The sequence below is a fragment of the Morus notabilis genome, unplaced genomic scaffold (assembly GCF_000414095.1).
Source record: "Morus notabilis unplaced genomic scaffold, ASM41409v2 Scaffold156, whole genome shotgun sequence".
In the NCBI taxonomy this organism is placed as follows: Eukaryota; Viridiplantae; Streptophyta; class Magnoliopsida; order Rosales; family Moraceae; genus Morus; species Morus notabilis.
Window position 1 is genome coordinate 45,794 of NW_010361538.1, and position 12,711 is coordinate 58,504.

The 12,711-nt window shown below is 35.2% G+C and overlaps 1 protein-coding gene and 1 pseudogene across 1 annotated transcript; both read left to right on the forward strand.

The window, feature by feature from the left end:
• The first annotated feature begins 769 nt into the window (after positions 1-769).
• Positions 770-4,687, forward strand: LOC21411130 (putative receptor-like protein kinase At3g47110). Its single transcript, XM_024166891.1, has 5 exons — positions 770-1,332; positions 1,546-2,486; positions 2,596-3,468; positions 3,987-4,472; positions 4,621-4,687. Exons 1-5 carry the CDS (start codon positions 770-772, stop codon positions 4,626-4,628), a joined length of 2,871 nt encoding a protein of 956 aa, XP_024022659.1. The 3' UTR covers positions 4,629-4,687.
• Positions 4,688-5,716: 1,029 nt separating this feature from the next.
• On the forward strand, positions 5,717-10,560 carry LOC21406271 (annotated as a pseudogene).
• Positions 10,561-12,711: the final 2,151 nt, after the last annotated feature.

Below are 12,711 nucleotides of genomic sequence, written 5' to 3' on the forward strand. Positions count from 1 at the left end.
TCAAAAAGCCCGTTTCCAATTAAGCTTCAATAGTGCTTTCTATACAAATGGGAGGGACACATTCTTGGTGACATTAATTCTTTCCATGACTTTGCAAAGTCGCCAAAAGGTGCACTGGCCATTTGTTTGAGCAAAGAAACATAAATGTGCATTCTTTAGGCCTTGATCTAACAGACAAGATATACAATCTGTGAGTGTTTCATTTGCAAATCTGTTTTCTTCTCTACTACTTCAATATCGACACACCAACCCGATCGACAAAAATTCAATTTTCGGATCTCGAGCCTCGAGAATCACTATGTCCACTGTGGGCATGGAAGTAATTTAGAACAAACATGGCTTCTATGGAACTGTTATGAGCTAGAAGACGTGCCTTGACTGCAAAAACGTGTACACAAGTGTCAAAATCGGATCGACAAACACCATCCATGGCTTGTACCAAATTTTCAAACACGGCAAATATGACAACTAGTGAAAATTTTTAACCTTAGTAAAACTATCAGTGGTATGCCCACTGAGACTAAAGTGACTTCGCCACTATAATTCCCCAGTCTTTGCCCTCTGAATGTGATTTTGCTTAATTTGACACCAATAACTTCTTATATGATCTCTCCAACGCACAGACGCGTGCAAAGACTTGTAAAAATAATAATAATAATAAATAGTTGTCCTTTTGATTTTGGAGAAAAAAGTAATGATAAAAACTAAACCCTCTGTTGAAACCTCTCTGCCTTTAACTGGATATTGCACAAAATTCCCCACCACGAAAATGAAACTTGAGAACCTCACTAGTTCATTTGCTTTTTGGTCTTTGTTCCTTCATGTGATTCTTCTCTATTTTGTGAGCTTATTACAACAGACAGGCACCGTTGCCAATACATTAGGCAATGAAACTGACAGGTTTGCTCTGCTCAAATTCAAAGAAATGATTTCCAGCGGTCCGTATGGAGTCATGAGCTCGTGGAACGATTCCGTTCACTTTTGCAAATGGCCTGGAATTTCATGTGGCAAACGACATCAAAGGATAACAGCCTTGGACTTACATGGCTATAACTTGAGAGGGCTCATGTCACCTTACATTGGAAACCTCAGCTTTTTGAGGTTCATTTACCTTGGTGAAAATAGTTTCTTCGGTGAAATCCCACCGCAAGTCGGTCATCTGCGTCGGCTGCGACATCTCAATCTTAGTTACAACATGTTGCAAGGAAAAATTCCGGTCAACTTGAGCCACTGCTCAAAGCTGAGGATCTTAAGACTCCGAAAAAACAAACTTACTGGAGTGATTCCCTTGGAGCTTGGCTCTTTGCTAAAGCTTGTGGAGCTTGGTCTTTCTGAAAACAATCTCACAGGAGTTATCCCAACTTCCTTAGGTAACATTTCTTCACTTCGTCTATTTGGTGTTTCAACCAATAACCTGGTGGGAACTATTCCCAATGAGTTAGGGAGATTGGAAAGGTTAAATTTTTTTGCAATAGGTGTTAATAATCTTTCCGCTGCAATCCCTATCTCTCTTTACAATGTATCGTCTATGCACACTTTCTCCATCGTTGATAATCATTTTAAAGGCATTCTTCCTCCCAACATCGGCTTCACACTACCTAATCTTCAGATTTTTTTCATTAGTGGTAATGAATTCTCTGGGACAATTCCAAGTTCTATTCCGAATGCTACTGAACTTCAAGTATTTGAATGTTTGGATAATAAATTTTTCGGACAAGTTCCCACTAATTTGGGAAATCTTCCGGATCTTCGGTGGCTCGGATTAGGTCGTAATATCTTAGGAAATAATTCAGCTAATAGCTTGGATTTTATTCCACCTTTAACAAATTGTAGCAAACTAGAAATATTGGGTCTGAGTGAGAACAATTTTGGAGGTGTTTTACCCAACTCTATAGCTAATTTGTCAACCCGACTCACTAAGCTTTTTCTTGAAGCCAATCAAATATCTGGAAGTATTCCTACATCGTTGGAAAATCTGGTAAACTTAATGATCTTGTCCATGTGGGATAATCGGTTCACTGGTGTTATTCCAACTTCTCTTGGGAAGTTGCAAAATTTACAGGTTTTGTATTTGGACCACAACAGATTATCTGGAAAGATCCCTTCATCCATAGGAAACCTCATTCATATATCTGATCTTTTTCTAGGACATAACAGGTTAGAAGGAACTCTTCCTCCAAACTTTGCAAACCTCCGAAATATGCAATACCTTGATATTTCAAACAACAACCTAGGTGGAGCAATACCCAAAGGAGTTTTAAGTCTTCTCTCACCTATCCATTTTGACTTTTCTTCGAACTCATTCACCGGAAGCCTTCCTATGGAAGTGGGTAAGCTAAAGAATATAAATCAGCTTGATTTGTCGGAAAACAATCTGACTAGTGAGATTCCAGAAACAATTGGGGATTGTCAAACTCTCGAATTCCTTCTCCTCCAAGGAAATTCCTTCCAAGGTATCATGCCTTCTACATTGGCTTCTTTAAGAGGTCTTCAGTCCTTGGATATTTCACGAAATAACTTGATTGGACGAATTCCGCTCGGTTTAACAGAACCTTCCTTTCTTGACATATTTGAATCTTTCTTTCAATGATTTAGAGGGAGAAGTACCAAAGAAAGGTGTATTCCAGAATGCAAGTGCTGTATCGTTTGTTAGAAATTCTAAGCTCTGTGGTGGTGTACCGAAATTGCAGCTTCCTCCATGTCCCATCAAAGCATCAAAGAAACGAATGACAGTAGATCTCAAACTGAAAATCATAATAGTTTCAGTGGTTGTTCTTTTCCTTCTGCTTTCAGCTTTGCTTGTCTTTTATTGGAGGAGGAAATATGTTAGCAAATCGCCTTCTGCACTCTTAGAAATAAGCTTCCTTTCCACTGTTTCATACAAAAGGCTCTATCAGGCAACTAGTGGATTCTCTCCAAGCATGTTGATCGGAACAGGAAGCTTCGGCTCTGTATATAAAGGAATTCTTGAGCAAGAAGAAAGTGTAGTTGCTGTGAAGGTCCTCAATCTTCAGCAGAAAGGAGCTTCCAAGAGCTTCATTGATGAATGCAAAGCATTGAGAAATATCCGGCATCGGAATCTTGTTAAGATCTTAACATGTTGCTCGAGCATGGATTACAAGGGCAACGACTTCAAGGCTTTAATATTTGAGTATATGTCTAATGGAAGCCTAGACAAGTGGCTGCATTCGTTGGAGGGTGGAAATAACCAATCAATGGGTTTGAACCTAATTCAGAGGTTAAATATTGCTATAGATGTGGCATCTGCAATAGACTATCTTCATGACCATTGTGAACAGTCGATTATTCACTGCGACTTGAAACCTAGCAATGTCCTTCTCGACAATGAAATGATTGGTCATGTTAGTGACTTTGGATTAGCAAGGTTGGTCTCAAACACCACCGGTCTATCCGCAAGTCAAAGTAGCACAATTGGAATAAAGGGAACTATTGGCTACATTGCTCCAGGTAACAATTTTGCCACTCTTTCATTTCTTGTATTTTTTTTTTCTAAATATAAATAAGTTGATGGAATTTCATTATTAAATATAGAACAAGCAATTGAATGTGGGCTACTTTTTTATAATTATTGATTACATTTAAGTGTATTTCTTCCTTTTTTACATTCTAATGAGAGTTCAAATTCAAAAATTTGTAACAGCTAGTTTTAACGGCATTAATAAAATAGTATTTTGTAAGTTGAAATACAAAAATTTGTAACGGTTAATTATGTATAGCAGTAAGAAAACTGTATTTTGTAAATAACATTGGTTTATTTTTTTTATTTCACTGTTAATTACTTACCACGGCTAATTATATATAAAATATCATGATTATTGGTACTATAATTACTTGAAGAATGTGTCATGAGAGTAACACAAAATAATAATAATACTTGTGTTATCTTTTATGATCTGAACTAATACATCATTGTATATAATACAAAAAAGGTTTACCAATTTTATATTGTTATGTTTTGCTTGCAGAGTACGCAACCGGTGGTGAGCCATCAAAACAGGGAGATGTCTATAGCTATGGGATCCTTGTGTTGGAGATGTTCACAGGAAGAAGGCCCACTGATGAAATGTTCAAAGACGATTTCAATCTCCATAACTTCGTTAAGATGGCATTGCCGGAAAGACTTGTGCGAATTGTGGACTCTTCTCTTCTCCCCACAGAAGTAGAAGAAAACGCAACGAGAGCTAGTGAAGATCGAAGAGACAATGGGAACAATGGAAGCGTTGAGATTGACATAGAAGAAGAAAACATCGACTTCGAAAACCGGAACCAAATCAGCGCTCATCTGCAGAAGTGCTTGGTTTCGGTCCTGGAGATTGGACTTGCATGTTCAAAAGAATCACCAAATGAGAGAATCAACATTGGAGATGTGACCAGGGAGTTACAGCACATCAAAAATGCTTTTATGGATGTTGAAGTCCGTGGACAGAGAAGAAGGTCCAGCCAAATAAGAGGTAGGTAGTTAAGGACTAACAGTTGACCAGTTCAATAATTTTTCTAAAATTACCTATAGGTTGAAAATCTATTGATTTTGCTCTAAATCAAAATAATGTTTTGTATTTTTGCTAACTTTTTTAAACTGACATGTTTCTTAAATTTCAGGTGCTTGAAACTTTTCTAATAGGAATCAGACGATGAACTTGCAATCTGCTCTTCAACCGAAGTGGTCTAGTTTATGGATGTTTTTATTCTGTTTTCTTATCTTTAGATATATGCTTCTATGTATTATGTCTTTTTTTTTTTTTTTTGGTTCTGTTTCTGTTATTGTCGTTTCTCAGGTGGCAGTTGTCTCTAATCTTTTTCGTGTTTTTTTTTTTTTCAGTTGATTGAAATGTTATTTTCCTTTCATAGGTTCCTGTCGTGTTTGATTGTTGTCGTTTCTATGGCTGTTGTCGTTTAAAAAAATGTAATCCTTTTGAAACTTAGTTGTCCTTTCTCTTGTTACTTTCGTTTTTTAGGTTATTTTTGTTTTTATTTCCTATGTTACTTTCGATAGTTATATTATCTCCTTTTTTGTTTTGTTGTTCTTTTTAGTTTTTACTATGTTTCTATATTATGGCCTTTTTCTAGTTATTATTTTAAAAATATAATGTCGTTTGACATGTCTTTTGTCGTTTTCATATTTTCACTAAATTATATCAGTGTCTCGGTATTCAAATATTATTAAGGGCACGTTTAGTTCGCTGATTTTAGTTTTTTATTTAAGTTGATATGTGACTTTATATGAGAGCTTTTTACAGTAGCAAAAAAGGTAGATAAGGCTGTTTCAGAGAGCTTTTTACTGTAACAAAACTCAAATTTTAAACTCGGATCGATGAAATGAACGAGGCCTAAGTAAGTATCCCGTACTTAAAAAAAAAAAAAAAAAAGCTCTCCAAGTATCCCAACATGAACATCTTTTTCTTTTTTTACTTAAAATGCCATATTTTTCTTTTTCTTCTCATTTTTAACATAATTCTGATACTGATTTTTAAAATGATTGAAAATGATCATCATCATTTTTAACATATCGAGGAGCTAGCTAGTAGCCCCATATACTATTGGATTCTCAAGATTGGAGGAAAGAACGACGATGGAATGGGCTGAGTTGAGTTGAGTACAAACGAAGGATAGGTATTAGCTAAAGGGCGCAGGCAGAACTAGGTGTTATTTTGACTTATCCGGCCGAGATAGAAGTGAATACTAAACGAAGAGCTCAATGGGCCACCATTTTCATGACATGTATGCCGTGCTGATGAATGCCTTGGGTCCTTTCTATCGGCATTTTCGGACTTACCGTTCTCAGGCATATTTGGAAGACAAAGATAGGGCGATGCAAGGCCGGGTCGATCCCTTGAATCCTAGTTTGAGATTACCCAGTACTCACCAGAAGTCTGCTGTGGTACCTCTTTCAAGATAGAGCTTGCTACTAAGCTAGCCCGGACGACCAAGTTTGATCAATGGATTCGCGCCTCTCTGATAAGATCATCTCCACGAGCTAAATCCCAAACTTGGAACGCACTTTTTCACTCCCTTTTGGTTACTCTTTCTTAAGCCTAACGACTACTTTATGTTAATGACGATTTTGAATGTTTGCGATTTAAACGAGAAATAAAACGACAATTACAAAATACAACATCATCAAGGTTAGCAAAAAACAAAATAAACGACTGAAATATAAACAAACAATTTTTTTTCCCTATTTTTAAGCCTACTGATGTGGAAGATCAGTCAAAACTGCAACCACAGAGCATACTCAAAGTTTCAAGAGATCCTACAACCCCACTCACAACCCACTCTGATACCAGATTGTTGAACACAACACTATTGCGCACACTAATTAAACTGTTATTATTATTATAATAACAATAATAATTGTTACAACATGACCACAAATACAAGACTATTACAAACTCAAAATTGGACACACTCACAAATAAAGAAGAACTAGGACACTACAAGACTACTTCACTCTATTTCTCTTCCAAGTTTTTTCCGTACATAGCCAAGAGATGGACACCTATTTATACTAGAGATAGGCTAATGATGTCTGCATATTATTCAAGCCTACTTTAATTACCATCACATAATAATTATATAATCATATATAAACCAAGACCACACACGTACACAACTTCTATATATGAGCTTATTATATATTTGGGCTAATAAGTTTATGGCTGGTGATGATACTTCAATAGAGCTTTATCTGGGAAATAACTAATTGGAAGGAACTCTTCCTCCAAACTTTACAGAACTCCAAAATCTACAATACTTTTGTTAGTGCATTTTTTGTGTTGGCTTATTTTTGACAAATTAGTTGTAAGATTGGTTGGCATTGTAAATTGGTAGTCCTTTTAAAAAAAGTTTGGTTGTCATGTTTATTGGCTGCAAATCAAGAGTGGACTTTCTGGAGCATTATGGCTGGCTCTTCTAAGGAAAGAATTGTGGAAAATATTGGGAATGATTGTCTTCTTACTGTCATTAGAGTTGGTGACCTGATTTGTGGTGTTAATGGAGGAGATATTACCTTTTGGGTGTGCTTATTGTCGGTGGGAGAGTGTTGCTGATTGTTGGACGAAAAAAAAAGTGGTATGAGGGTTTGTGATGATGAGGGCAGAATGTGTAATGAACACACAGGGCTGAAAACAGAAACGTTGCATTTGTCCATATCATAATAAGATTGTAATGTTAAGTGTCGCTTGATGTGTTGCGACGAATTGTTAGAACGCTTTCGAGTTGGTTCTTCGGGAGAAGATTTCTTTGGTTTCGGGAGGAAACCGTCAGGTCGAGTGGTGTTCGCTGATCAACCTTTCTAAGGAGATTCTAGGCAACGGCGACAACATCAAGGAGGGAGTCGTTGAGTGTGTAAGACCGTTTGGTCCTTTGTAATCTTTTGAACTTAGTGGATTGATCATTGTCTGGGCGTGGCCCCGCAGAGTAGGTGTGCGCACCGAACTGCGATATTATTTTTTTTGGCGTCCTTTACGTTTCTGCATAAGTTTCCTGTTTTACTATTTTGCTGGTTTAATTTTAGATTTTTTGTCACAAAAAGTGTTACAGTAAAGTGTTGCAACACCACTTGTGACACCAGGATAAAAACGGACCTTACAACCATGATATTTCAAACAATAACCTAGCTGGAGCTATACCCAAAGGAGTTCTGCGTTTGGAGTAAGAATTCGTGCTATGATTCGGATCATGGTTCGTGACTCGCTACAGTGTTTTTTCTAACAAAAAACACACGTAAATTGAGATTGGTTCTGAATCATAATTCTGAATCCATGAACCAAACGTCGCCAAGTCTTGTCTCATCCATCCAACTAAACTTTTCTTGGAACTCATTTAATGGCAACCTTACTACGGAAGTGGGGAAGCTAAAGAATGTCAATATGCTTGATTTTTCAGAAAATGATCTGACTAATGAAATTCCAGAAACCATTGGAGATTGTCAAACTCTTGAATTCCTTTACCTAGGAGGAAATTCCTTCCGAGGTGTCTTGCCTTTTACGTTGGCTTCTCTAAGAGGTCTTCAGTACTAGCTTGGATATTTCGCGAAATAACTTGACCAAACAAATTCCTTTGTTGATATATTTGAATCTTTCTTTCAACGATCTAGAGGGAGAAGTACCAAAGAAAGGCATCTTCAAGAACACAAGTGTCATATCGTTCGTTGGAAATAGTAAGCTTTGTGGTGGTGTGCCGAAATTGCAGCTTCCTCCGTGTCCAATCAAGGCATCTGATCAAGGAAAGACCCGAGGTGTCAAACTGATAGTCATAATAGTTTCAATGGTTGTGATTTTCCTTCTGTTTTCAGCTTTGCTTGTCTTTTATTCGAGAAGGAAATCAATAAGGAAATCGACCTCCGCGCCATTAGAAATAAGCTTTCTCTCCACGGTTTCATACAAAAGCCTTTATCATGCAACCAATGGATTCTCTCCAAGCATGTTGCTTGGAACGGGTAGCTTTGGCTCTGTATATAAAGGAATTCTTGAGGAAGAAGAAAGTGTAGTTGCTGTGAAGGTCCTCAACCTTCACCAGAAAGGAGCTTTCAAATGCTTCATTGCTGAATGCCATACATTGAGATATATTCGGCATCGAAATGATCTTGTTAAGATCTTGACGTGTTGCTTGAGCGTGGATTACAAGGGCAATGAGTGCAAGATTTAAAATGATCTAAAATGATCTAAACATGATCTAAACAAGATCATAATAACTAATCTAGCCTAAAATCTGAAAATGCCACAAAATTCTTTTTTTGGCAATGAATTCAAGGCTTTAATATTCGAGTATATGTCTAATGGAAACCTAGACATGTGGCTGCATTCAATGGAAGATGGCCATAACCAGTCCGGGGGTTTGAACCTAATTCTGAGATTAAATATTGCTATAGATGTGGCCTCTGAATTAATATACTATCTTCATGACCATTGTGAACAGCCAATCATTCACTGCGACTTGAATTCTAGCAATGTCCTCCTTGCTAGTGAAATGATTGGTCATGTTAGTGATTTCGGTTTGGCAAGGTTGATTTCAGACACCACCGGTTTATCCGAGAAAATCGAAGTAGCACAATTGGAATGAAGGGAACCATTGGATACACTGAGCCAGGTAACAATTATGTAATTGTTAATTTCTTGGAAGTATAAAAAAGTTAATGGAATCTTAGTATTTAACTTCTTCTCTTTTATAATAGTTGATTGCATATACTTCATCCTTTTTCACATTCAACAACTTAAAATGTAAGAATTTGGAAAGGATTATTTTTTATAGCACTTATAAAAAACATATTTAGTAAATAGCACTTCTGTAGATTTTTTTTTTTCTAAGCGTACGTGTACTGAACACAAGTAATATAATTGTGAAATGCATTATTATGACTATTAGTATTAATTACTATAATTACTAGAAAAATCTGTTGTGAGAGTTACACACACAAGAAAAAATTAAAGATCAAAATGAGTCCTGTATATCTTTCAAGGTCTGAACTAATACATAAATATATTATTTCAAACAAAAAAAAAATTACAAAAGCCATATTGCTATGTGTTGCTTGCAGAGTAATTAAAACTAGTGTTTTCTTTAAATATTTGAACTAATACATCGTTGTTGTATTATACAAAAAGATTTACAAATTCGTTATTGTTATGTGTTGCTTGCAAAGTACGCAATCGGCGGTGAGCCATCAAAAGAGGGAGACGTCTATAGCCATGGGATCCTTGTGTTAGAGATGTTCACAGGAAGAAGACCCGCAGATGAAATGTTCAAAGATGATTTCAATCTCCATAACTTCTTTAAGATGGCATTGCCCGAAAGACTCGTGCAAGTTGTGGATTCTTCTCTCCTCAATCGAGAAGTAGAAGAAAAGCGAAGATCGAAGAAACTATGGGAACAATGGAGGCATTGAGATTGACATAGAAGAGGAAAACATCAACTTCAGAAACCGAAACCAGATCAGCGCTCCTCTGCAGAAGTGCTTGATTTCGGTCCTGGAGATTGGACTTGCGTGTTCAAAAGAGTCACCAAATGATAGAATCAACAGGGGAGATGTGACCAGGGAGTTACAGCATATTAGCAATGCTTATATGGATGTTGATGCCGAGAGAGAAGAAAAAGGAGAAAACGGAAACAAAAAATAAAAAAAGATTAAAAGTCGTTTTTCACTTCTCTCTCATTTTACACTAAATTAAAAAATCGTTTTCATTTTCATTTTTTATTGTCAAACGCTGTTTTTCTCTCATTTTCATTTTTTCTTTCTCGAAAAATGTGAAAAACGAAAACATAAACTACTCCAAACACAGCCAATATTTTTGTATTTTTGCGAATGTATTTTAATTTCAGGTGCTTGAAATTTTTCTAAAACGAATCAGACGTTGAAGACCTTTTTTTTTTTCCTTTTCCCCTCCTACAACTCTCTCAAAGAAGACGCTTGCATCTGCTCTTTATGGATGTTTTTATTATGTTTTCTCCTCTTTGGATATGCTTCTATGTATTATGGCTTTTTTATGTTCTGGTTCTTTTTCTGTTATCGTCGTTTGTCAGGTGGTAGTTGTTTCTAGTTGAGTGAAATGGTTACTTTCCTCTCATAGGTTCTTGTCCTTTGTTGATTGTTGTCGTTTCTATGGTTATTGTCGTTTGAACAAATTGTCCTACTTTTTCCTCTCTTGTTATCCTTACTTTTTTTTTAGGTAACTTCTATTTCTATTTCTATCGTTACTTTCGAAAGTTGTTAGCTCCTTCATTTTTCTTTGTGGTTCTGTTTAGTTTTTTCTGTCGCTTCTATATTTTGGCCTTTTCAGCTTGTTATCGTTTCAAAAATATGATGTTGGTTTATACGTCTTTTGTCGTTTCCACAATTTCCCTAATCCCTACTCTCCTGTCTCGTTAGATTTCAAGTTAGGGAAAATTACATCATTATTTCCGTGTTCAGATATTATTAAATTAATGTTCTGTTTGGTAAGAAGGAAAGAAAATGGGAGAGAAAGGAAAACTATAATGCATAGAAAATTAGAAGGATAGAAAAGATTTTGATTTTTTCTTGACTTGTTTGGTATGATAGGAAAGAAAGAAAATGATTCTACATTCTCTTGTTTGGTATTGGAAGTGAAACTAAAGGGATGGAAAAATTCTTATTGGTGTAATTACTTTTTTACCTAAATATTTTTTTATTAATATTCTTTTCTAATAAAAGTATAAATAATACAGTATTCAACATCAAATTAACTCAAAAAATTCATGTAACTTAAACATATATTCTATCTATATTATGTATATATATACACACACATACATATATAAAGGTGCAAAAACATAGGTGGCGTTTGAAATTCATTCTAAAATGATTTTGTTTTCTGTATGAAAATGAAAATAAAAACGTTTTCATTTCTATTTTGGAATCATTTCTGAAAATGCATTTGGTAGTTTTATTCTGAGATTATTTTCAGTTTTAAAAAACTGAAACTGCGTTTGACGGTTTAATTTTTAAAAACATGAAATAATATTTTAAATAATAATATATTAAATAAGTAATAATTGAATCTCAAATAAAAATACTAATAATTAAAATAATAAATTAAATTACATTACAAATAAATAATAAATAATTTAAAAAAGTTTACTTCTTATCCAATCTTAAATAGCATAAATGCAGGAAAATTATAATCCAATACACTCATATCTTGTATCTAAAAAAATGCCGTAAGAACAATGTGAAACCTGTTTCTCCATTTCCCAAATACTTTCAAACATTTCCCAAATACTTTGGCCAAACTCCTTCTCCCGCACGCGTTGGACTGCATCAAAGTGTCCTGGTGTGCTAAGTGGAGAGAAAGCCCATTGCCCATTTATCTCTTCTTTCTAAAAAAAAAAAAAAAAAGCACCAATTTTGGAGCCAAAATGAGGACAATTTAGTAATTTAAGTAGTTATCCACATTTTTCTTCTTAAAATCCTCCCACTTTTAGAGGGATTAAAAATGGTGGGACCCACCAATTATAATTTCCTTTCAATTTTCTTTTCCTTCCCAATTTCCTTTCTGCCAAACAAGTTAATTTACTAATTTTCATCCTAAAATTCCTACAACATTTTCTTTCCTTCCACTTTTCATTCATACCAAACATAGTGTAAGTATCCCATACTTAAAGGAAAAAATGCTCTCCAATTATCCCAACAGGAACATCTTTTTTTTTTCACTTAAATTGTCATTTTATGCCATTTTTCTCGCTTTTAATCATAATTCTGGAAGTACAGCAACAACTCAGAAACCACAATTACAAAATACGACATCATCTAGGTAAACGAAAAACCAAATAAACGATTAAAATCTAAACAAACAATATTTTCTACGTAGAACTTATAAGCCTAAAATGAAAATGCACTTCATGTTTTAGGACAAACAACGTGTTATTGGGCCTGTTTGTTTGCGTTTTCATTTTCGTTTTTCACGGTTTTCAAAGCAAAAAAATGAAAACGGGTGTTAAAAACGTGTTTGGTGCAATTTTTTTTAAAAAACAAAACCAAAAACGTTTTTGTCTTTTTGTGGAAACCAGAAAACGAAAAAAAAGGGTCTGTTTGTTTGCATTTTCGTTTTCGTTTTTCACGGTTTTCAAAGCAAAAAAATGAAAACGGGTGTTAAAAACGTGTTTGGTGCAATTTTTTTTAAAAAACAAAACCAAAAACGTTTTTGTCTTTTTGTGGAAATCAGAAAACGAAAAAAA